At 41.6% G+C, this 26,786-nt stretch overlaps 1 protein-coding gene across 1 annotated transcript in view; it reads right to left on the reverse strand.

Annotated features, from left to right (window-relative positions):
- LOC139718911 (RNA-binding protein Nova-1-like) overlaps positions 1-26,204 on the reverse strand; it is a 36,700-nt gene extending 10,496 nt beyond the window's left edge. Inside the window, exons 1-2 of the mRNA XM_071630360.1 lie at positions 26,189-26,204; positions 10,379-10,527 (exon numbers count right to left, since the gene is read on the reverse strand). Coding sequence (XP_071486461.1) covers positions 10,379-10,527; positions 26,189-26,204 — 165 coding nt within the window. The remainder of the gene's footprint in view (positions 1-10,378; positions 10,528-26,188) is intronic.
- Positions 26,205-26,786: the final 582 nt, after the last annotated feature.

Here is a 26,786-nt window from a genome sequence, read left to right on the forward strand (position 1 = left end):
GCGAAGGTAATGAGTGTGTGTATCCAAGAGGGACACATGAGAGAAGGACTGCAATAAATCTGGATCCGAGTGATGGATGAAACATTAAATCTCAGAAACACTCCCAAGTGCGCAGCACGGATTCATTATCTCCTGTTTACGCGAGCATGACGAGCAAAGGGGGAGGGGCAGGGGGTGATTGCGGAGCGGCGCTGAGACCGTTATTATTCGAGAGTCATCCTGGCCAGTTTAATGCCTGAAAAATCTTTGTTTTTTCTTCTTTCTTTTATTTCATCCTGGAGTTGATTACACGGAAAAGGGCTGCAAGAGCTTTCGCGGAAAATTGCTCATAAATCAAGGGGGATTGTTTGAAGGGTGCTGCCAAAAAGTCTGGGTCACGTTACCACCATCTGCTGGCATACTGTGCAAGAACCAACGCTACCCATTTGCCTCCATCCCACGAGAATGGGTACGCCTCCAATTTTTGTTGATATTATGCACAAATTACAATGTTTACTTGTCTCAAACGAACCACCTACAGACTGTCATTACATTCAGTTTATATACGCGTAATAAACCTTGCAATTAGAATTAATTAAACAACAACCTGACAATGGAGTAACCAGAGACCAGGAACACAAAAATGAAAAAAAAAAAGCGGACATATAAGTGCTTGCATACAAAGAAAAGGAGAGAACAGGGAGAAAATGTTTCAACAAAGTTACACAGTATGACAAGTCCTCAGTCATTCACACCATTTTCAAGTCTAATCTTGCAAGGTTCCCACTCAGTAAATTATACAGCTCTCTCTTACTCGTTGAAGAGAAAGATATATATATTTTTTTCTAAATGATTTGAAAATCAGATTAGTTTGATGTGAACCAGAAAGTTTGCACCATACTGTTGTCAAACAGAAATCTAGCAAGATGAATTTGTCTTGGGCTCCCTTTCATTACGTAGCTGCAACGTATCTGAAAAAAAAAAAAAAAAACTATCTGCATATTGCTCGCATAAACATGATTTTATGTTCATGCATTGAATTGAATTTGACTGTACCATCATAGTGTCTGCATCACAGAGTTTGCATTGGCAAAAATTTCCTGTTTTGTCCCATCTTTGCGAGAAGCAGTAGAAACTTTCATCAGGGCGATCCGTAATAAAATGGATTCATCATTCATAAATCTTCATATGGTGAAGAACACTAATTTTCTGGGCATCATAAATCATTGTATCAAAGGGTTTCCAGTCTTGAGACGGCAAGTTCTATCTGAACTCTACTTTTGCACCATATTTCTATATGATTGAAGTCCTTTGGAAAGAAGACTTTGAACACAATCTCTTAGGTGAGCTCTTCATATGACTCTCTGGCTAATTCTTAGACAAAAAATAAAAACAAAACAAAACAATCGTTTACACAACATGCTGTGTGTGGAAGCTCTATAACAGCATTACGTTGTATACAAAAGCAGCATCATGAGACACCACATGATTAACATGCATAAGATGTGGGCCACAGCCACATAACACTCCTCATCCCCCACTTTTTTAAAGGAGTAAAATCGGGAGAAAAGGTCATGCTCGTGGAGTGGAAACCAGTTTTCTTTGTGGGCAAATGGGCGTGAAGAGCCCATGGTTTCCTGGCGGCTAAACAGCCACGCAAAATCCTCCCTGCCCCCTAAATCAAATTACACCTTCATCTTCGGGGTCTGATGTGCGGTGATGTGTGCGTAAGCTGAGCGAATTTCCAGGCTACCAGGCCCCAGCAAACATACCACTCATCTACTGATTAAACGAGGACTTCTTTCACTCCGTAGGTGTTGATGAACCTTATAAAGCACGTGTGTCTCTGTACCTCCCCCCACCGTCCCTCCCCAACCCACCTAAATGAGTCTGGAACCAAATTGCGCACACTATTCCAATTCAAATACGTTGCCTCATATTCTTGCTTGCTCATGGTACGTACGCTTGTGGCCATTTTGTTCAGAAGCTAGAGAACAAAATTTCAGGTGGGGAAACTTGTCTTTTGAATGAAACTACCTGTAAGCTGTCTTGCAACAGACCACTGAATCTGACTGAGATGTATGCCACTATATCATGGCCCTTCAATTCATCATTCCTGTCAGGATCTACTGTAAAAAAGACATTTTTACATTTTTGCTTCATAATTTTGAGATTGCTTTCATTCTTTCCAGCTCTACAAGGACCATCACCTGGGAAAATGATTGTTTTCAATAAAGCATGACATGGTACTTGATTTAGAGTACTTACTCTGATTTAAATCGCAAAGCCCAGGACAGGTACATTCATCATAAACATGAATCTTACATCGGACAGGGTTCATTGTGTTGGCTATTGAATCGTAGCCTGGCCTTTTTTCCCTCCAGTTCTGACAGCCATGAGATTACTTGGGCTTAGGAATCATACAAGTCTCAAATGACATCGCTTTCAACCTTCTGCCTGAAGGATTCTAGTTTTTAAATGTCAAACTCTCTGTCTCCTATTTCTTCCATGAAACAACCAGAAATGTTCATTTAGATTTACATGGAACAAAATCAAACATTCCTGTTGATTATGAAATATGCTTTTAAAAATTGTACTGATATATCCAAGAAATGCTTTGTCTGGCACTTTATATTGGAATGAGGTGACATACCCTGTAAATGAATTATGAATACAAAAATGTAAAGGAAATGAAAATGGACAAGATTTGCACCTTTTAAAAAAAGATAATGCAATATTTGTTAAACTGCTCTGTGTTCTCACTTGGTTATGATTTTATCTGGCATGGTAGAATAACAATGACACTATAAGAAATGTGCTTAGCATGTAATCCTATGAAAACGCTTCCAGTTGTAAGACATAATATTACCATGTCCCATACATTCTGTGTTTAAATTATTAAGTGAAATAGTAACAAAAGGCCTTCATACACACACCTGAAAGCATTATTGTTATCTTTTTAAACTCAATATTTGCAACGTGATGTAAAAACTGCACATTCTTGTGTATGGACACACAAAGCTTACGCAAAAATTAAGCTGGACCGATTTTTACACCACCAGATATATATCACGCGAGTTGCCATTTTTTTTTTTTGTCAGCAAAGAAAGAACGGTTTAACATTGCATTATCAAAAATAAAATCAATTTTCAAATATCTTTCGGGTGTGTTTAAGAATGGGACTGCTGTCTCTACAGGAGCTGTACGCTGAGGAAAGAACGAGGGATGGAAGGAGAAAGGGAAGGAAGGAGGGAGAAGGAGAGAGAAGAAAGGTTGATCCAAGGGGAGAAAGATGATACTACCTTGGGAGGAGGAAGGGGGGGGGGGTGGTGGGGAGTGGATACAGAGTCACTTGACAGACAAGATGCAATGATGGTAGCCAGTGACGAGGGGCCTGGTCAAACAAAAGTGATTCTACCCATCGGTCCAATGCGCCAACAGGGCTCTACCCCCCAAAACCCTGAGCGCAGTGCCCTGTGCATATTTGCTCAGGCCCAGCACAGGCGGCGACGGGGCTGCCAAGGCACTACTGCTCAATTATCCGGGCCACTTCTTCAACTTCGCATTTTCTTTTCTTCACCTTCCTTCTTTTCCTTTCCCCCGTTTTAAATCTGAGAAAAATCAATTCAGTATCTACTCTGGGATAGGCAAGCATTTATCAGAGGTGCCACTGGCTGCTGCAAAATGAATGTGCATTGCACATTTCATCAAGTTTGTGTAATTTCCTCAGTTTAAAAATTGTTCTGTGAGCATAATATTTTATGAATCACAATTTCTCAGAAGTTTTTGTAAGCAGTTACATTCATAATTGAAGAATGGTTTATTCTACCTTCACAAGACGCAAAATTAGTGACTTCTCATCTGGGAGACCCACTATTCACTGCACTGTATCATAGGAGGCAATATTTTAGCGATTTCTGATGACTGTGAATATCAAAACAACTGTCAAATATAAATGCATAGAGAAGGTGGTAGAGAATTTGATAAATATGTTTGAAGTAAAACAGAATCTATAAGGGGTATCAATGGAAATAAAGAAATCACTTTATAAATCAATATCAGTTTAGAGTGCATATCAAATGATACCTATAAATCTTGTAAACTCTCTACATCTTGGGTACATCTGCAATCTCACATATATAAATAGATAAATTTCCCCCATGGATCAAGTCTACGGCACTAAACTGGACAATGAGAGTCGGGCATTGTAGTGGCCGAGTAATGATATTCTAAGCCCACAAGCCAACAAAGAAGGCCCGGATAAACTTTTCCTTTATTTATCATCATACGAAGATTGGTCTTGTTAAGGCCTATGTCAGTTCCAAGAACTCAGAATGGGACTGTAGACAGGCCTCCTCTGTTTCACGAGACAAAAGAGAGAAAGAAGGGGGAAAAAAAAAGGTGGAGGGGGTAGAATGAATACAACTTGTATTCTTTTCAGGCAGGAAAAAGAAAGCTGCTAAAAAGCATGTCTTGTATGCTAACAATGCTACAGAATGGTTGGGGGGGGGGGGGAGGCAGATTGGATAGCGGACTGATACATGAAATCTCCCACACAGTGGCAAGGAGTGAAGTGTTGGCCAGGTAACATTTCAGTTAACCTTCCTCCCTGCACAAAGGCAGGCGGGTTGAGTTTCCTTTTAAGGAAAATGACTCTCTGGATTCTATTTCCCCGCGACCAAGGGCTAGACACCAAGTCCTGCGCCCAGAGGGAGCTATCTACATGCATTGACCCGTGTAGGTAAACACAAACAGTAATCTCGTGTTTATTCTGCACCTCCCGATGAACTTACTCTCTGACAACGACAAGCAAAAGGGGCCTGGTTTGAGCGCAGTAGCGATGTGCGATTACATTGGGAGAGGGCGCCTGCTATTGACCCCGCCCGGGCAAGCGACCTCTGAACTGCTCTCTGAGTTCTACAAATCTTTGGAATTCTCAGCCAAATATGCTAGAACGAGAATTTCAGGAGGGGTTCCTGTATAACAGATATATGCCCAGGTTTCTTGGCTAACTCCACATACAGGTATATGGACCCGAATACAGTGGAATTGGGCAGACATCTGTCGTATGATAAACCTCCCTCGCCAGTTGCACTATGGAAAGAGAATGGAGGTCACGCAATGCGTCGAGAGTCTCGAGTGCACGAGGCGATATTGCAGCCTCAGGGGCACTGCGTGCATTTTAATATGCTATTTGCACGACCCTGGCACTTTGTTTCTTATCTCGGACACATGAGTGGTTCTGTAATTTCTCATTTCTCTTTCGCTCTTTCGCGGTATAAGCCCGTCCCCACGGATCCAAAGCTCTATCACCTTTTAAATCTGCTCATAAAATTAGTTTGCACATCAGCATCATCATAACTTATGTCCTACAGTCAATATCAAGGTAAGAAGATTTTGACAGCTCCCAATTTTAAAGCTTCAACTGAGGTGATCTCACTTTCGTAGAGGACTTCACACACGTCACAGAAACCGACACTGGTCTTGACACAACAAAGTAGGCCTATTTCTTGGTTCCACAGAGCATTGAAACAATTATTCATCACAAACTGCAATGTCACACAGCCATACAGTTGGTCAAGCGTAAATCACGGCTCTTGTCCTATCCTTATGACTACCACTCTGCTGCTACTCTGACAGTAAAGTAAAAGTCGTTGGGAATGACTTTGGACATGTATGCAGACACTAGATATTAGACATACACACATGTAGGTGAATGTGTGTGTGTGTGTGTGTGTGTGTGTACAGGCCTACATAATTATTTGCATAATATGAGAGAACATTTTACATTAACCAGTGTGTGAAACATCACTGATTTAGAAATATTTGCAGCTGGCATACAAATTCTTCTCTTCATAACTCTGCACAAAATATATGCCATGGGTGTTGCTACATGTATTGAAAGAGTCTGGAGCTCTAGTTTCCTCATTCTTATCATGAAGCATTGGATTTTCATTATGAACTGCACATGTTGATATGCTTATCATATATGAACTGTCCCTTGAGGGGAAAATGCCATTCCATGTTCATTTCAATAAAACAGGTACAACGAGTGAGAGCAGTGGGCTGTCTGTCGCCCCAGTAACGATGGCCCCAGTACAATAGTACGGATAACCAGCAAATATTATACGGCTGGTGACTAACAATGAAGTTTTGGGGAAACGCTCTGATACACCTGGTCAATTCCCGTCGTATCGGTTCAGTCCGGTCGAGGATGATAATTCTCTTCATCTCACTCATCACATATATATACAGGGAGAGAGAGAGGGATTGGGGGGGGGGGGGGGGAGGGAGAGGAAGAGGGGTAGAGAAATGGGGAAAAATACACTCCACTACAATGGAAAGGCAATTCATAATTGCTGCTCTTGAAGTCACAGGTAAAACAAGAAGAGCTGGGGAGGGGGAGGGATGCTGGAACATGTACAAGTACTGTGTATATCTGAATATTCTGGTGCCTCTTGCAGAGAACAATAGAGGCTGCGGGGTCAGTCTCGACCCGGTATTACTTGAGACCTGGGGTGTGTACCTGTCGATCTTCATCCCCCTGAGCTGATCCCCGCGAACGCCGGAGAATTGATTTGCAGCGCACTCAATCCTGATAATAACGAAGGCTGCAGGGCCACTGCCTAAAAATCCTCTCTCAGCCACATATCTCTTCTATCACAATGCTGATCCAGTAGGCTATCAAGACTGATATGACTGTAAGGGTGGGGGGGGGGGGGAGGGGAGGGTTGGAATGGAAGTAGAAAGGGGTATGCACATGCGCGCATGGACAGGGATATTTAGGGATTTTTGGCTTGGCCGAAATGCGATGCCATGGCAATTCTACTTACTGCCCAATTCAATGATTGAGGCAAGTATTATCACTAAGCAAAAAGCAGTAAGCAACAACAACGACAAAAAGAAAGGGGGGGGCGGAGGGACAGGAAAAAATATGCACCTCACATTACTCCATTAGTTTGCATGCAATGGAGCAGTACCTGCACATTATCACTAACGGGGCTCCGAAGGGATACGCTAACAGACAGACGAGCTTTCCATTGCCTGCTTGCGGCCATATGGAGGGAGAGAGTAAGAGAAAAGGGGGGGGGGAGGTGGGGAGTCCCTGCCACTTCGTGAGGACTCTTGGCCACGCTACACTCAGTACTAAAACATGCAGACACGCTACTCTGTTCTGATATGCGTTATAAATGAGGGTGAACAAGTGGCATGGTGTACATTCAGAATCGCTCGCAATCACATACCACACTGTAAGTGTACGAGCTAATGAAATGCAAATTGACTGATGGTGTACGATTCTCTTCTATCTCCAGATGTGCTTGTCATTAGTTTGACTACATGCAGGGTAATCCTAACCAAACTTCTTAAAGCCCTAGTATAACAGATATCATTAAAGTCTTTCCTATACTATTGTAAAAGTGGAAATTTTCGTGCAACTTCTTTTTCGTACTCCGCCTGGTAAGATCAATTTCACTTCTTTATCATTCCGCCGAATTAAAATATGAAGTAGTATTACATATAGCATGCAAAAAAAATGTGTGATTTAATTTTTTTTTTTTGGCTAGTTTCATGTCACACAAAAATCGTCATTTCTACAACATTCAACATTACTTATAAATGTGGTTTATTGGTGGATCTGAAAAATAAAACAGAACAAAGCAGACTCAGTCTCAGTATGCACAAGATCACGTAACAGCAAATATTACCTATCGAAAAAGGTAAAGAGTTCAAACTAAATTGGAAGGACAAAGGGTTCACGGAAGCATGAAACGACAGCACAAGCTCACACTGTAAACAATGCATAACAGTCAGTACATTTGGAAGTGTATCCTTTGTTTCAGAAGGTAGGCCTATCCATCTTGCAGCAATTGCATGAAAGCTTGAGAGTAGTCAATGGCAATATACGACTAATTAAGCAAATATCTTCGTTTCACTCTGGACCATAATTACGGCTGTTTGAACAACCAAAACTGACATCTGCTGCTTTGATATCGAATTAAGGTAATTTGTAAAATCAGTGTTCAATTTGTAAAATCTTAAAAAAAAACATCCTTTTTCTTAAAGATGGAAGTAGCCTAAATGCACACAGAGAATCTTGTAGATTATTGTGTTATATAAATGTAACTCATCATTATCAAGTCTTCAAACAACATTCCAGGCTTTTTAGTATGACAAACAGTTACTTGGGAAATTAAACTCTGCACCTATTTGTGTTGCTTTGTTTTAATTTTTGTCTTATATTGTGTCATTTCAAACCAGAGGCTTGGATAAAAGGAAAACACACTTGTCAATCACTTTGACTAAAAATCTTCTCCTATTCTACCCATCTGCTCGCTGCATTTCAGGGTTGCTAGGATTTCACACGCGGCAGCCGCATCTTGGACAAAACGGGGCACTGGGGCAGGGAGATGAAAATCCACAACTTTTTTGATATACGCTGAAATATTCACTCGCTCCAAACCAGCCCCAGAACTGCACCTGGTCAGGCAGAATCTGCATCAATTTATCTTTCTCCTTCTTTCTCTCCATCTCCCTCGCCCTGAAGTGACACTTGTGATATCACAATGGTCCAGGTGCGCACGATAAATGGGGGAGGTCATAATTCCAGCCTGGATAAAGAGTGAAGAGTTTGGCTAAACAAAAGGTAGCGTTTATCAACTCACTTCTGGCGTAGAGTTAAGGTTTCCACACACATTTCAGGGAGATTTTGGGCAGTTTATGTATGCAAAGCTGTTTTGATTATGGGCTGAGAAGCAAGTTTCTGAAACACCCCAAAAAATGGCCATTGCAAACACATTTGAGCCAGAAGCATGTTTCTGGAGAGTTGATTACCGGTAATGCAAAGTCATTTTGAAACGCGTTTATAGCTTGGACCTGCCCACACCAACCACTGCCAACTACACATCTCCGCTCCTGGGGTCAAACTGGGCAATGGAGATGCGCAGTGACAAGGCCTCCCAATCAACTCAGTACAGAGTTGATAAACGCAACAACTTGAGAAAGGCAATCCGAAAGGCGTTTGCAAGTTCTGAGCATTTTGATGGTGGCTTTTAAAATGTATTTCAAACATTGTAAGTTGATAAACACAGCCAAAAGCTCTTGCTCTCTCACTCTCCCATTTCCCACTAAGCAGTACCAATAAATATGCAAAACACTATAAATCTATGCGTGCATTAAAAATGAGTGTCTAGAGGGGCAGTCCCAGACCAGTTAAAGGTTAGTCTGAAAAGAAAGGGTAGTGTTTTATAGGCACAACACTGAAAATTTGATCAGTTAATATTGGATAAAAGTGTGGGAAATTATGAAATTGTGTGGATTTGCTATTGGATTTTTATAAAACAGTTCTCGAACAGTCAATATGAATATGCAAATGAGTTGATGATGTCATCACCACACAATCTGCCATATATTGTTTGTATACAAAATCTTGAGGAATTATGGTTTGCAGTAATACCATACATGTGTATGTAACCCTTGAGAGGACTGTTGTTTGGCGAAAGAAACCCTCAAAAGAGGAATGTGATGAAGGCGGGAAGCGACATACTGTTATGCATAAATTTTTCATGGTACATTAATTTTCATGTATTTTGCGCTACTTCTGGCTAGCGCAAATTCTTAAACCCGCGAAAAATATCTTCACAATTTTCTCTGCATATTCTGAATGGGTTGACAATTGTGCAGCGCAAATTCAAGAACCAGCGAATATGCTTTTGAGCCGCTCAGCGCGAAAAATTAATCATGTGAAAATAACGACGTTTACCGTAGGAAGAGTGTTAGGAAGGCAAATAGTAACAGTCTGAGAGGTAGCAATTAGCTGGAGGCTGAGGTTGCACTTTAGAAGACAGGAGAATGGGAGACAGGGATGGTTAGTAAGGAAGAATAGAGTGAGAACAGGGAGGTGAGACTAAAACATGCATAGGGTTCAGAAGTCCGTGGGAGGAGAATGATGCACCAGAAAGGAGGGGGAGGAGGGAAGGAAAAGGCTGGAAAATCAGAAGAGGTAAGAGAGAGAAGTGATGAAGATGTGAAATTCTGAATGATTTTCGCATCCTTCATCAAGGGCAAGTAAACACAGGTCTGGAAGCAAGACTATTCAGTCTTATTCATTATCTGTTCAATGGCTGGTTTGGCTTATCAAATATCATTTGAATATGACTTCATATCCCTTCAATGCTCCCCCCCCCCCCCCCATCCCCACCCCCTCCCAACAAAGGACTGTAGGGATTCATGTATTCTGCAGCGAAAAACGACAGACCTGGCCGAAACCAGGTAGGCAACACATGTAGGTGAAATATGTCTTCCCTCCACCATCTCGCGGAAACCTTATCCGGAAATGAGCATGCAGAATGACAAGGCTCTGCGCCAGGCTACACCATCACGTTTTGAAGGACGGCCTCACCTGTCTTGCCCTCTCCGGTGAGGTGAGGTTCTCTATCCCAGCCTTAGGCGTGAGCTGGGGGGATTCCTTGATCTTCTCGATGATAAAGTCCGCCACCAGGTTCAGTGCTTCGACGGAACCGGTAATCAGTGCTATTCTCTCTTGTGTACCTGCAGAGCGGAAGAAAATGAGAAAGGCAAATTTGAAATCGCGCAATGACAGACACACACATGAAAATCTCACCATAAAAAAAAAAAAGACCCCAAAAAAACTTATTCTGAAGTGAAGACATTTGTGATATGCACATTGGGAAACAGTATGCAAGAGAACATTTGAAAAACAGTAAAGTGACCCTGTACACGCTGTTACTTGTATTCATGCCTATTGTCTCTGCTATGCCACTCATCTGCATCCATATTCATGGTTCATGCAAATCAAACCCCAAACTCAATGCACGAGGTCGAAAGTTGGCAGGCGCTGGGTGCTATAACACAACGTCCTATTGTCGCTGTGATTTTGTTTACTATTTTCAGAGTTGCTAGAGCTCTAGCTAGGAATGAAAGAAAAGAAACATACAGACAGGGGTTAAATCCAAAGACCTTGACACAAATGGATATCCCTTCAATAGAATCCAGTGTATTTCTCAAAGAAATGGGTCAATTCCACTGTAGGGTAAAATCTCACAGACTAATATATCAATGTCATGCATACACACACACACACACACACACACACACACATCATATGTGTATTTATGGGTACAGAAAAGATATACAGGAAATGTTGGCAGGTAAGGGGCAGGCATAGGCATTTTATCACAATTGCTGAGCATCTGAGGAAGAAGTGCATGATTCTAAAATCATATGCAAGATCTGTGTTATATCCCCAGCCTGACATTCCCATTGAAAACCAAAACCAGGGCAAGAGCCAAAGGAGTTAAAGGAACCACTTGAGTGCCGGCATTAAGCTGGCCACACACCACACTGACTGCCAGAATTCACTGACTGTTGGCATGAGGCAGACAATGCCTAGATCTACAGGAGAGTGGAGCCCAATCATTTAGATTCTACGACACATCACTGGCCTCCCTTTGAATTTGAGTGTAATTCATGGCGAGAAAGGTAAACATTCCCTCTTTCTTTGATCAACCCCCCCCCCCAAAAAAAAAAAGAAGAAATGAAACACAGATACACACACACACATGCAGCAGACGAAGCCACTGCGAGCAATCAGAGCTTTGAGAGTGTTCAGGCATGTAATGTGCATTGAGTCTGTGTGTGAGGGCACGTGCCGATAATCACAGACGACTCGGCCAGAAACGGTGAATAAAACATCACCTCCCCATCTCCCAGAGTTTCCCCCCTTTGTGCGCTCTTCGCACATTACCCACACGAGCACTCTTAAGACATTGCACCCGACCTTCTATCCCCAACAACCCCCCCCCCCCCATATATTTTCCCCCTTAAATGCCTGCACACGAGCCCATCTGGCATTACCTACAGGGTATAAGGCACTAAATGCTTCCTCTTCCTTCTATATCATGCCCCTCCCCCTCCCCCCCCCCCCCCCCCACAAACTCTCTAGACGGTGCTTTACATTTAACCTACACTCCGGGCAAGATGCATTAGTATTATCGCAAAGAACTTAATCAATTTACAGCTGCGAAACAATGCAGCGTTCAGTCTGGTCACCGGCACGCACACGAACCTCATTCCACTGCTGCAGCACCACATAACAGGCAGATGATGTGGAATCCATTTTCCAGAAGATTGATGGGGGAAAATAATCCTAACAAATCAAATTAGTTAGTCATTCAAAGGTAACTCGCGAGCGATACTACAGTCACATGCCTAAACCCAATTTGCTCACAGTAACAGAGAATAAGCTACAAATGGAGGCTGTTATATCTTTTAATACTTATACATCATGAGAGCATATTTGCCCTATCATTCACCAATTTTTGCTTCTTTTACAAACATTGGACTAATGCAGAGAAATGTGCATTAGTTTACTCCACTTACTTACTTACAATGAAGACATTGTCCAAAAGACATTACAAGCTTCTGATGCCCCACTCCATAAACATATGAGCACAACGAGACAACACGGGAAAATGCTCCCTATATCATTACCTTCATTTTATTATGACCCCTTTCACATAAAATGAAAACCAAAGCAACGTTGAGTCCTTCACAATCCTGCATCAGGATTTAAATCACTACCAGTCTCCTGTGATACAAACATTGATCTTTCTTTTATAGAATGGTTTCATATTTCCAACAGTTGATATATATCTGACCTGCAAAGATAGTCTCATGCATCTATTACAGCAAATATTACTATCTCTGACTAGAATACTAATTTCCAGATGCAGCGCCAAGCGATAATCTAAACACTATGCAGCTCCTGCATTAATTTTTACATCACAATCAATATCGTCATCATCAGTCATTATCTGTATTAATATCAGTATTAGAATTAGGAATAGTCTTATCACCATTATCATTATCATCATCACTATCATCATCATCAGTATAATCATTTATATGTCTCTCTCTTTTCCAAAGGTTTGCCCTGTTGCTAACAGGGCAAGATGTTGACATTCAGGAGGAGAGACTACAGAGGTAATATGCCTGATGTCCCAAGTACTATTATTATCATGCTCATTCTTCAATCTTCCCCATATGCAGTGCTCATAATGGCCCGGCAGACAATTGGCTTCGGCACAAACCATGCCAGACTATTCGCTATGTTTGTGTGCGTGTCCTCTCCGGCCAATTGCCTGCAAGCCAGAGCTTGATGTTAATCAAAAAAGAAAAAAAAAAGAAAAAAGAAAATCAGAGTCGGACAGCACGCAGAAGAGAAAGCAAAATGAACATTCAACAAAATTTGGAAGAAGCAACAATGAGATCTGACATGAGGTTTGATGGCGGGTCCAATGTAATGAATGTCTGGGATGAGATGATTTTGGCGGTGATCGGTGATTGAGACGCGTCATTGGTAAGATAATGACTGACAGTGACACACCGGCCACAGACAGAGGACTGAGTCTTTCTCCAGGTCTCCGGTGTTTCCTCCAAGAAAGGATGTTTTCCTATTCCCCTACCCTATCCCCCTACCTCTTCCCCCCTCCCCCATCCTCCATCACCACTACAACCACCACCAGCAGCAGCAGCAGCAAACTACCATTTCATCTCCCATCCCTTGGGGCTGCAATGTGCTCAGCATACATCCAGCATCTTAATTAGGGACTGTCTCTCATCACATCCTGATTATCAATCTCTCCCAGTTTCTTCTCTCCTTGTTGTTTTTCCTCCCTCACTTCTTTGGTGTGGGTGCACATGGCATGCATTCTCTCATCTTTTGTGCATATTTTTTTTTTCTAAAAAAAAAAAGAAAAAAAGAAAAAATGCAATCGCATAATTACCAGTAGGCCTACATTTGTAAACAAACTTACGATATGAGCAAGGGGAAAGATATTACTGATCCGATCCATGTTTCCAAGATGTAAAATGATCTAAATCTTTGAACTCCTCAAAAATTTTGTATTCTAGTAGGAGTACCGCATACATGCATTATGTAAAGAAAGTAATCATTCACTACAGTAGACCCCATCTTATAAATCAACTTGAGCCTGCATGAATTGCTTGGAATCATTTCAGAATTGTTTTCTGATTTTTTTTTCTTTTCAAATTTAAGAAACTTTACATGTCTCTCAGGATTTTCAGTCGATTCTGTGTCAGTGTGTGTGTGTAAACACACTGGATGCCAGAAGTGGGCTCACCCTATATTGCATTGGCATGCTGTGTCCAGTTCCAAAATCAGCTACTCAAATTGGCAACAGCACTGTCATGCCTCTTCTGCATACATCATGCACAGACAAGAATGAGAAACTGCTCTAATGGATGTGATGAATAAAGATCGTCTGGGTAGAATGACTCGTGAAGAGTCTTCTCGCCACGCTCCCAGAATCTAATCCTATTTATGCCTCAGAGGGCTGTAACGTAATATTGAATGCAGCAGCGTGAATGGTGGCGTAACATTTCTTTCTTTTCTGCACAAGGCGACTTCCCTTAAATTGCCTACAAGTGAATGCGAAGATTGGATAGACTTCTCTTGTTTTTTTTTAAAGGCAATAAATGTTTTATAATCGTTCACAAGTGAGTGACTATGCTTAAAAATAACTTGAGGTGCATAATCTTATGTATTAAAACTTGGTATTTTGTAAGTCAGACATTGTACATATGTATGTACTTTTTGAGATTGAATAATTGAGTATCCGGAAACTTCCCTCCCTGAAGACAAATGAACACAACAAAGAAACATTGAGAAACCAACTTATTCCAATTTTCCTTTGACAAGAAATTATTTACATAGAATAAAGAAACACTCAAACCAAAGTCACACAATACAAACTGCTGATCGCAGCAGAGGTTGACGTTCGATTACACACATTTCGAGCAGCAATGAAATCTTTTGAAAATGCCCAGGTTCGAAAATTATCATGATTGACTGAGACTCCCATTACTTCTAAGAACCATGTGATCTTGGCAATGAGGTCATAATGGATCCATGCTCTCACGTCACAGACATTCTTTGCCTTAAACTGATAGCTTCTCTTTGTGGAAATTTACAGAGACAAACCGACTAGAACCGTTTCTACTGCTCACACATTCCCTCACCCATTCCACTCGCAAAATAAGAATACAATGCCATTTAATTCCTCCATCCATGCTTACTCTTCCCATTTGAGTAAGTGGCACCAGGCAGCCAGTATGCTGCAAAATTGGATGAAACGTCGGGGAAATTTTCGACAGCTCTGCTGTGGCAGAATGGGATGGAGTAGAGGGTTTCGTCTCGCTCTATTGAACAATCGGAAAGGGGACGGGGAAAAGTCTCCCTTCATTTCACTCTGCACCTTGTTTTCCCCCTGGAGTATAATATGACTCTCCAGATTTGGAAAAACAGGTCTTGACGGCTACTAAATACTTAAATAAATCCATGCAGTCACAATGGAAGATAAGGGTGCAAACAAAGAATAGCTTATGTGGGCGGTCAGTCCATCTGCAATAGAAGCTGTTCAAACTCTATAAATGGCTTTTTTTTTTCCCACTTGGTCTTGGGCAATTAAACATTCTTTCACTCATTCAGGACAAGAGATGGAGCTGCCTCCTCAAAACGGACTACTAGTAGATGGATTTCCAATATAATTCTCAGCACTGAGATTTACAAACATCGGCTTAGATACAACTACAACTGAACCAAAGCCAATAGAGAATTTTTCACATCCAAGTTGATTATATGAGTTATGACCAATACAATCATAACAACATATGCTCAAGCTACAAACTTTCAATATTTTGATTGCCTTCCTATCTCATAATAGCCAAGCACGTACTTGTCTGAACTGTTACGCCTTATCATGAGTTACAATTTTAAATATGGAGCTGTGGACACTACAAAATCCCATTTTCTCGTTCACCCATTGTCTCCATCTATATTATAAGCCATTCTATTCTGCTCAAGAATACTTGTAGAATGAATTGTTGTTAATTCTCTTTTAATATGATCTCTACAAATCGTTTCTAATGCATTTGAGGGTAGTTCTGATCTAACTCAGATGACACCTATCGGCTGATCTGCTTGTATTAAATGTCAATGACATCCAAAGATAGAGGTCCCAAGAAGCTCAACAAACAGTCGCTCAATTGTTCATGATCACAAATCTAGCTAAACCAGGAGATATGTCATGTGACTTCCCTCAGTCAGGTGTGACTATCTACACAGGCAAAGGAGAGATCATCGACTACAAATCATGCAAATACAGAACGTGTCGTTCGAGATGTCAGCGCATGGAGGAGCAAATATGCGCGTGCAAGAGACAACGACCCCTGCACTGGAAGAGGGGAGAGGGAGCGCTGTCGCTGGCAATTCAGAAATGTCACGCCGCGGGATTACTATCGAGGTTCGAATATCGCGACAAATTATGAATAATTCATCCAATCCAGTCTGGGAATAAAGGTCAGCAGCAAGTGGTGTTATCTCACTCACATCACTGGGTCTCCAAAGATTCTTGGCACTGATTGCATACACATTTCACTATTTTTAGTCTATTCCTATTCTAGTCACAGGCATTCCAGAGAAGCTGTAAATCCATGCCAGGTTCATAACGTCCCCCTAACCCCCAACCCCCCCCCCCCCCAAAAAAAAAAAAAAAACCTAAAGAGAATGACATAGAACAAAACTAAGAAGTCTATATGTATCTAGTATGAAAATGATAGAAAAATGGTAGCCAACTAAATACGATATATGCAATATGGGTGACGCAACGCATGAGAGGGACATTCAGAAGAATGCAAGACTAATCTTTCCACCGTCAGAAATAGAAAGCCAAAGCGATGATTTCACAGTCTTTTGTTATCGTAGCTTACGGTTGGCACATGGTGCGTGCATCACTCTGGCCAGGTGAGGGTGTTTTGGAACTAGTTCCCATAGCGATGAATACCTATGACATCACACTTTGGTACTCTACATAGGCTCACTTGATAAACTGGTCATGGCATTGCAAAATTGCTTGTTTATTCTCTCATATCAACAACAAACAAAAACAACCCTTTCAGATCCATATTCACAATATTGATAATTGATTTTTTTTTTAATACCTTGCTTGCCTTTAGAACTAGTACGAGTACATGAAATTAAAGTTAAAAGAGGCTCTTAGCTGCAATCAACAAATCTGTAATAAGTGAACGCACTCACAACGAAATCAAACTGACTATATCCAACCATGTGTGGCTTCAAGAGAGGATACAACTTTAGCCGGCTACCATCACGGTTCCGAAATCGGAAGGGACTCCATAAGAATGCATGATCTCGGCATCTGTTTCCACCACCGCTCACCGGCTTCCACAGTGGAAACACTGCGAGTATGGGTTTCCTTCTACGGTTTAGCACCTATCTTCACTGAATTATTCACAAAACACTATCGGGCTTGCACTCTTGAGCTTGAGGTGAGGATCAGTGGGTATCTTCCCACATCTTTGCCTCCCGTGTCATCTCTAAAATCCCAAGCATATCATCATCATTTCCACCCTCTGTCCGCAAAATTCAAAGTCATACTTGAAGTTTATATGACCATCCATCTACCGGTCAAAACAAAATGATAATAGAGAATAAAAGAATAAGTGAAGGAGAGATAGAAAGACAGAAATCCAACGAAAAGAAGAGGGAAAATAAATAAAATCTGCACGGGTTTTGGCATCCTGTTCACAGCATGCTAAACTGCAGTGTTTGGGTAATTTGCAAAATTGTGAATCAGCGACCATCTCATCACTGCAAAGACATTCTTCATGCTGAGACCAGTATCTCATTGCAATGAATAAAAGCATCTTACACTCAATCATATCAAACAAACAAAACAATATCACGGGAAATTACCAGAAGAAAATTTAAAGATATTGATACAAGACACACATGTGAATGGCATCCTTCAGTTCTTATAGATCTGGCCAGCTGGGTGATATCACAACCTCTCACTGTGTAAAATACATGCAGTACATCTTCCAGAGATGTACGAGATTTCCACATAGGGGGCATGCTGCTGTGATGCGGAAACCAGTCCACTCTTCCCACATATCACATATCTGAATTTATGGACGTTACTGTACCTCAACTACTACGGCTTCAGTAAATGCAGAAATATTTGAGCACTTTTACTGAAGTTATAAGGAAATTTGACAAATTTGATCAAAAGTTATGAATCTTTACACGTTTTGGGTAAATCTATGAGTGCTGTAATCGCTGGTTATGAATACTTCAACATCTGTGATGTCACAGTCAGACAATGATTACAAAAAAACACAGAAAGAGAACTACACAAAGTCTCTTTATTTGGGGTAAAAAAAATGCACATTCCTTCCCTTTGTTACTGTGGTTGAATGAGTTGTAAATCAAGTGCTCTATCATTATGCGAGAAAAATGGAAATATGTTGAAGGCAAAAGCTGGCAAATATCAGCTTTGGTGGCAGGTCACTTTACAAATAGCTCCTCATCAATGATATCTTCTTCTTTACCAAACATGACCCAGGCGACTTTGCAAAGTGGATGTCACCATAGGGGAAAACGATTAACCCTTGTATTCGCCAACTTTCACGGCCAGCATCGGTGGATGACCACAGGAACACACCGTGGCCTTTGGAAAGGAAATTGACCCAGCCTTCTCCATGACCGCTGAACTTGCCGAGCCCTATCCTCCCCCCCCCCCCCCCCCCCCCCACACACACACAACTCTGTCAGTCAGGGTGAGTATGCAATAGCACACTTGCCAAGCCCCGTCGAACTCTCCTAAAGCCAGGTGGCATAGGATTACATACCTCTATATTACACTGCCAGCAAGCTTCTCAGAAGTCCAGTAGGAGAGGCCTTCTATTCGCACTGAACGAAGGGTATCGGTGAGCATGTGACCTGTGTAAGACTTCCTACCAAACACAGCACAAATTGTTGGTTGGGAGGAGAGCTACACATATCAAGCAAAGACCTCACACCAGACATTGACATCGACTCTGAAATATTCTTCATTTTCTATATAGACTCGTGCTCAAAATCGACAGAACCATAATATCAATGCAGCCAGTGACGATGATGTGCACATGGTTTGAGATATTAAAGGGACTGTACGTACTGGTTGAAGTGGGGATTCACGTTTTGAGCATTCCTAAGTGAGATAATGAGAAACCTCTTATGAAATATGAAAGAGCATGTAATTTTAAGAAGGATTCAACATTTATTTGATGAAAATTGGTTTTCAAATGGCTGAGATATCCAAAAAGTGGTAATAATAAAAGGCGACAGGCCACGCCTTTTATTATGATCTCTTTGTTTCGCCTTGTTTTTCGATATCTCAGCCATTTCAAAACTGATTTTCATCAAATAAACTTTTGATACCCCTTAGAATTGCATGCTCTTTGACATCTCAATCAATAGAGTGGTTTCTGAATATCTCGCAAAACGTTGAAAGCTAAATCCTCACCTCGACCAGAACTGTACACACCCTTTAAGTGCATTGGAGAGACAGACACTTTGGTCACAGGGTTGAAAAAAATGGCATTGAAGGCACTAGGCATTGAAGGCACTGAAGGCCTGTAGTGCCTTGGGTTGTAATAAGATGTGTGGGCGTCCCAACAGGTCACAAGTCTTTGATGGTGATTTTCCAAGAGTAAATCTTTTGTTTGGCAACCCTCTGTTTCCCCATCGATGATGAGAGCTATTTAATGATTCATTTGCGTGAACCCTACTTTTACGTCATCAGCGAAGTAATATGGGATGCAAAGACCCCATCCAGTCATCTCAAAGACCTAACTCCTCAACCTCATATGTAGAGCTCAAGTTTCGCAGCTTTTAGAGGATGGCAGCATCCCCTTCATAAACAGGTATGTTTGAAATCAAATCACGAAAAAGCAACAGAAATACAAATTACTGAGTTCTGATTGGTTGAAAGTCACGTTTCAAAACTCTTTGTCCGATTTAACACAAATCTTGTAAGGCATGGAGACCAAGACAATGCTGATAAAAGGCTACGATCATGATATAGCACACATAATTTTCTGGAAGACGGCAACTCAGAACTGGTATTGTCCATGTGTTTGTGGAGAAAAACTCCAGCTCCTTAGGCAGTGTCTTCTAGGCCCCCCAGTCACAGGACCTCTATAGCATTGTCATGACGGGGCAGAGACTGCTTGTTGGTTTTCACAACTTCTCATGCTTCTAATATCAATTAACAAGCAAACTGACAGGATTGCCAAGATCAACACTTGCGCGGTTTGGGGGGGGGGGGGGAGGGTAAGCAGGATGTACAGCGGTTTTTAGATTGATCCGACATAATACCTGCTGATGCACTTGCCCCAACCCCTATCTCTTTCAGGATTGCAATTAACGTGTCAGATCGATGCGGGCTTCAAGAGACACGCCACCATTTTAAAGAGACTCCGTGCGAAGGGCAGAGCAGGCTGCGTGGCAGAGGGGCCCCCTCTATCTGTCGCCTCTATCTGCCGACACTCAAATGGCATCTGACAGGGGGCTTCCTGACCGCACTGAACCCTCATCCTCCCCGCTAATTGGGACCTCGTTTGCTTCTTGTCCCGATACCATGGAGGGTGCGTACATGTTTTGAGGGGAAATTGAATCACCAACGTCTGCATCAAACTAGCATGTACACACAGACACAGACACACACACACACACACACACAAACATACACCTAAACACAAACGCACACACACACACACACGCAACGCTAGTACATAAGACTTAAAAGACGTAAGTAGGCCCTTCCTGAGGAACGTTTGACAATAAGCACGTACCCGTATGGCCTTACCGCAAATACTCTTGGCCACTCAATGATTAGAAATGAATTTCACACAACTGTTGACATACAGTATGTGCACGCCTGTAATAGGAGCAGCTGAGCTCAGTTCTACTCACGAAATGAACAAAATTGAACGACCAGAACTTGCTGCTATTATTTGCATTGCGGTGAGGACATACCATAATATGGGGCTAGCTGGGGCCATACAAGCCCAAATATCAAAGTGAGGAAAATCATTATAACTATTTTCTTTTTTAATTTTTCAAGAGCAGAAAGAGGGATTCCTGCGATGATTCAGCATGGGTTTAAGCTAACTCTTTCAGCCCCACCATGTCAAAATGGCAAGCAAGTCGCGGGCTACACAGTATGACGGTGCTTCATATTTGGTTGATTATACCCCTTGCTCTTGAGTTGAACACAGTCCGCCAGAAAACTAAAGCCATGATACTACAATAGAGCAAAAGAGGACAGAAGCCATGCACCCTTCCCTCACAGAATTGGGGGGGGGGGGGGGGGGAGGGCAAAGCCACCTTTCCCTCAGGAGTCACAGATTTATTTATTTTTTTTTTTTGGGGGAGGGGGGAGGTATAGAGGTAGAGAATGGGAAGGATGGACTCCAAGAGGAAAAAAGAACAATGACAAACAAAAGAGGCTCATAAAGACAGGAAAATGGTAAGTACTGAAAACAAAAAAATAACAAAGGAATTAAATGGTTGTTTTTTCTTGGGTGCTTGCCTCTGTTATGATACCCCTTCTAATCTTGGTAACAAAATACTGTGTTGCATGCCTAAGCAAATGCAACAAACTTGCATTACAATCAGCGAGCTTTGAGCGAGAGCAAGTTGTCAAAATCAATTGGCCATAGAAGTGAAATATCAATTTAGGGGCAATCTGCAAAATGATAAGGCCAGTTGAAAGTGCCATATGATGCTTGAAAACAAACATAAAAAAACACCCCTGAAAATGCTTAAAAAGTTAATGATGCCAAATTATCCCTCCAGTCTAAACTGGCAGCTAATTAATTGAATAATTAATCATCGAGAAAGGTCATTAGTACATTACTATCTTGATCCGGGGAAATTGTACTAAAGCAAGGTAAATAGTCATCCCTACGCGCTTTAGTCGGCTTTTATGGCATGTGTTTTCTCTCTTGCGCTACCCAAAAGCGCTTTCTGCCTGTGGAAACTGATCGTGATATTCTTGATAAGTCAGCGCATTCATTTATGGAATGAAAACTTTGAGCAATAATGGTCGCATCAATCATGTCATGAGAATTCTCATTCTTTTGTTGATGGCTGCACGTGTTACATTAAAAAGTTATAATCTCTCCCTCTATGTGCATCTGTTACCAGTGAAGAAGAATGGAAAACAGATCATGGCTGTTACCTTGCATAAGGCATGAAAGAAGAGAACATAGACGAAAGTAGACGGAGGGGGAGGAGAGGGGAAGGAGGTGGTGGGGAGAAAGAATGGGCAGGGCGGTAATGATAGCCCTGATCACACCCACCCAAAATAAATGGTTTTCAAATTGCAATTTTTGCAACATGATGCAAAAACTGTTAAGTCTTGTGTGTGGACAGGGGGAAAAAATTGCTGACTATTAATCTCCATCATGATGAAAAAATCATTCAACTCTGTTTTTCTTTTGAGTCCTTGCATTTACCTTGTGCAGTGTGTGAACCACGCCCTTTACAGTGCTTTTCTTGCAGGAGGATGTATATTTTTTTTCGGCCATATGTGGACGCTGGCAAATGAAATTTGAGTTTTGGAGCTTTCTCCAAGAAAACTGTAACTCTTCTATGTGAATAGGCCTATTGTAGATCCCCACAATGAGATGCTGGTAGTTTGTGTGGACTATCCATTGCATCTCATACAGCAGACTGCCTGCAAAGGGGTGGATTGTTCTAGGGCCAGTCTCATATTTCTTTGAAATTAGACCTCTGAGGGCACTTACTGACCTTGCTCACAGCAGTTATCTATTCCTATTTTTTTTCATATATAATTTCAATACCATTTGCTGGATCATATTCCTAATGATTACTGAAACATATGTCAGCTAAATTTCCGTCACTAGGTAGAAGAGCATGACTGAAGACTCACTTTTACTCAAACAAAATCATAAAGGCACATATATGTAAATGCTATTGCATTTATGCATATTATGAAGTGCTGACGATAGAAAACCTAACCAAGAAGCTACAAGCATCAAAACATTGTTTGAACTCTGAATGCCCTCATGTTGAAGGGATCATCTTCCCCTTTCATTTTTTTTTTTTTTTTGCTCCTGACACATCAATCATACCAGATTACAACAAGATTAACTATACTGTAAACGTCAATATTTTCGCGCGATTAATTTTTCGCGCTGAGCGGCTCGAAAACGTATTCGCGGGTTCTTAAATTCGCGCTCCGCAGCAGGTTACTTTACTGTAGTACACATTAACTGCTTTCATCCAAAGCCTCCGCTACATAGCTTGCTACGACAAGCGACGTAGCGAGCGGCTCGACTGCGAGTACAAGCACTCAAATACGTAGTACAGCTGTGACTCTAGTACCGTAGTCACGGGGGACTGTAGCATCGATGCGTGCGGTGCACACATGCATGCTACAGTACACAGCAATCTAGGGTATCGTCTCTTCGCACAGTAGTAGCGTAGACATGCCTGTACATTGTACTACGTAGCAGTATCATCGATGAAGCGCACACAATTCATCCCGTTCAAAATGTGCGTAGAAAATTGTGAAGATATATTCGCGCGTTTTTGAATTCGCGCTAGCCGAGCGTAGCGCGAAATCCGCGAAAATTAATGTACCGCGAAAATTTCCACGTTTACAGTATTCCCCAAATGTCAACTTGCTGCATGGATCTATACTTCCCCACCCTAGCCCCTCTCTTCCGCGCCCCCTCCCTGCCCCAACCTCAACAAGCAACTGACGGAAAAATTGTCATCTGACACCACTATACCAATCAAGAGGGGGTAAATCTGTCAGGGGGTAATTCCGCAGTTTCTCAAATCTCTGAGTAATCTGGTAACTTCTCATCATATATCAATGATAATTTGAGAGACAGAAAAACTCCAACAATTCTGTGGAACCATGACTCAGTTGAGAAGTGACAAAACACAGAAACTCACTTCTGTGCGCTCCGTAGGACTAGGAGTATGCAGTGTACGCAGGCACAAATTAAAACCCGACCTCCATAAACTGCACCCATCTCAACATCAGAGCATACGCACTTCTTTTCACTGGAAAATCAGAGTCAATAAAACTTAAGATTGCCCATTACTGCATTGCACAATGCTTTGCTAGATGAAAAGTGAAAAAAAAACCAACAACAACAAACAAACAACACAAAATGACAACTCAGAAATCCATGCTTCATTGCTATCAAGCTTCACAAATTATCAGAAGTCATAAGTACAAGGAGAATGACACACAGAAATCTCTCGAGTCCAGTTGCATATGTTTGTTCCAATAGTTTTCTGAAGTCAAATGGTGCACAGTTACCACCATGTCATTTACTACCTTCAACATTATAGAGAGTTCACTTTCAGCGTGGTGTGTACTTTTTTGAGGTAGTGTGTACGTAAGTGCATTACCAGGCTTTCCTATCTCTCTTCAGAGTCAGTTCTGAGCGACAATGCACCCTACCCCCTTGGCCTTGCGTATCCACCCCTATAATTGCTGTAATTCACAGATCCAATTTACCACCCCTCCTGGCCACCAGCCAATCCCACTCATCGCTGGCACACATGTACACAGCTTTTTTCCTTTCACCAATACCACCCAAACGAAGTCAAATACGTATCCACAACACATGTAGGATGCTCCCGTGTATGCACCAGCTGCCCCAACAGGACCACGAAAGATTTTTCAACCAAAGTGGCGCTCAGGATCATCTCTCCCAAACAAACGCAGAGAGCCCAGGGTGTGGAAGAAGGGCCAAAAATAATCCAAGAAGAATGAAACACAATGAGATGCTTCAGTGTTCATTTCTATTTTAGAATTTATCAGATCGCCCCCTTTCTCACCTTTACACCCATTGTGAAGTCTTGAAGAAAACAATACATAAAAGGAATAAGAATACAATAATACAAAAATGATGATTCATTACAAAACTATTTGATAGATGCCATGATTTCTAAAATAAACTTGAATCAAGAAAAAACACAAAAGCTTTTAAAGGGATCGTATAGTTTTGGTTGAGACCTAATTTTAGGTTTCTAACATTTTTTGGTGAGATAATGAGAAACTTCCTCTAAAATATGAAAGAGCATGTCGTCGGGTGCCCGTGCATTGGCCGCTAACGCAATACAAATTGTATTGCGTTAGCGGCCAATGCACGGGCACCCGACGATGTAATTCTATGAGGAATTCAACATTTATTTGATGAAAATTGGTTTTGAAATGGCTGAGATATACAAAAAAGATCAATTCTAATAAAGTGTGGGACCCACACTTTATTACGATTGCTTTGTTTTACTTTGGTTTTGGATGTTTCAGTCATTCCAAACCTGATTTTCATCAAATAAACTTTTAATTCCTCTTAAAATGGTATGCTCTGTACTATATCATAAGTATTTTCTTGGTATCTCACAAAAAGTTAAAAGCCCAATTCTCATTTCCACCAATACTGTACCTTCCCTTTAAACTTGCTGGCATGCAATACATGGAAAATGAAAAAAAAAATCCAGTGAATGTACTCTGATGAACTATGATATACTTCTGGACACCTCATACCCCTCCCCCTAGAAAAAATGATTATGTCGTCATTACTCTGTACGGTAGGATGCAAGCTATCTCCTGCGTAATTGCGCACCACTCCATTGCACAGCAATGTGCACCACGGAAGCAATTGATTGTAGGCACTTGATCTATGCAGGAGCACATTTTAGTGAGACTCCACAATTCCCCAATCAGCTGACCCAATTAAGGCCACCAAATTGATGTATGGAAACCCAATTCCATAATACCCCCTATACCTGCACAGCACTGCTAGATGAAGAAGAAGAGAAAAGTCAGAATGAAATCGCATCTCAAGAACATGTCCTCGGAGTAACCAGAGTCTACAGTCGCAGCTTATTGCAGCAGTCGGTCCAACCAATCGTCACGACTACTAGTGGTGGCACAGACTGCATTTTGTGCGTGCCGCAGACTGCGTTTTGTGTGTTCCGCTTTAAATGTTCTGAAATGGAAGTGGCCTAGGCACATGCATGGAGGGAACATGAAATGACAGCTAAATTTGTTGGAAGTCAACAGGCCGTCATTACAAAGAAGACCACTTCAGGATTTTACTCTGTGCTCTCCTACACATTAAAATAAAACATAAACCAGGAGTCAAATTAATTGGCTCATATAAACTGTGCAGAAATGCACTTGGATGCACTAAAATGCTACAAAACACAAAGGAAATCAACTTGCCATTTCCGGCAAATGATTGAGGAAATACTGGGGAGGTCTAAATTTACCTCCAGGGGGATCCATTATGTTTGGTAGCACTCAATGGCTCCCCCGTCATCCAGGTCTGTGCACAGATGTCAACTGAACAATCGAAGCATCACTATCGTGAAGGTGGGCAGCCAGAAATCATTTTCAAGATCAATCGAAGAAACGCTAGTGTACCACACGCGAAGGGTGATGAACAGCTAAAGGTTACAGCCATGAATTTCAACATAATTATGCAAGCCGTACCTGTGCCTCATTGAGGTCTGACCACCACTTCTCATTAGAAATTCATTTTAAATTTAGTGTTTGGCGCTGTGTCTGAAGAGATAGGTATCTTCAGTGCTAAAGTGAATTCCTTCTGCTTTCCTTACTCACTTACTCTGACTTTTTGGACTGACCTTTAGACCTACCCTGTGAACAAATATCAGTATGTCCATCTCAAATGTTCAAGCCCGGGGACACAAAAAAATACAGCCTGATAATACACCACTTGTGTCAGTCTGCAATGGAAAAGGGCAAGAGAATTATAGATAGAAAGCTGTTTTGTGGGTGAGGGCAGACATCTTATACATGTTGCCCACTGATTTATCTTGTCTAATTACACAAGGCACGAGTCAGTCC

Source organism: Diadema antillarum, unplaced genomic scaffold, assembly GCF_040938485.1.
Source record: "Diadema antillarum isolate AM-2024a unplaced genomic scaffold, OU_Dant_1.0 scf00000101, whole genome shotgun sequence".
Taxonomy (NCBI): domain Eukaryota; kingdom Metazoa; phylum Echinodermata; class Echinoidea; order Diadematoida; family Diadematidae; genus Diadema; species Diadema antillarum.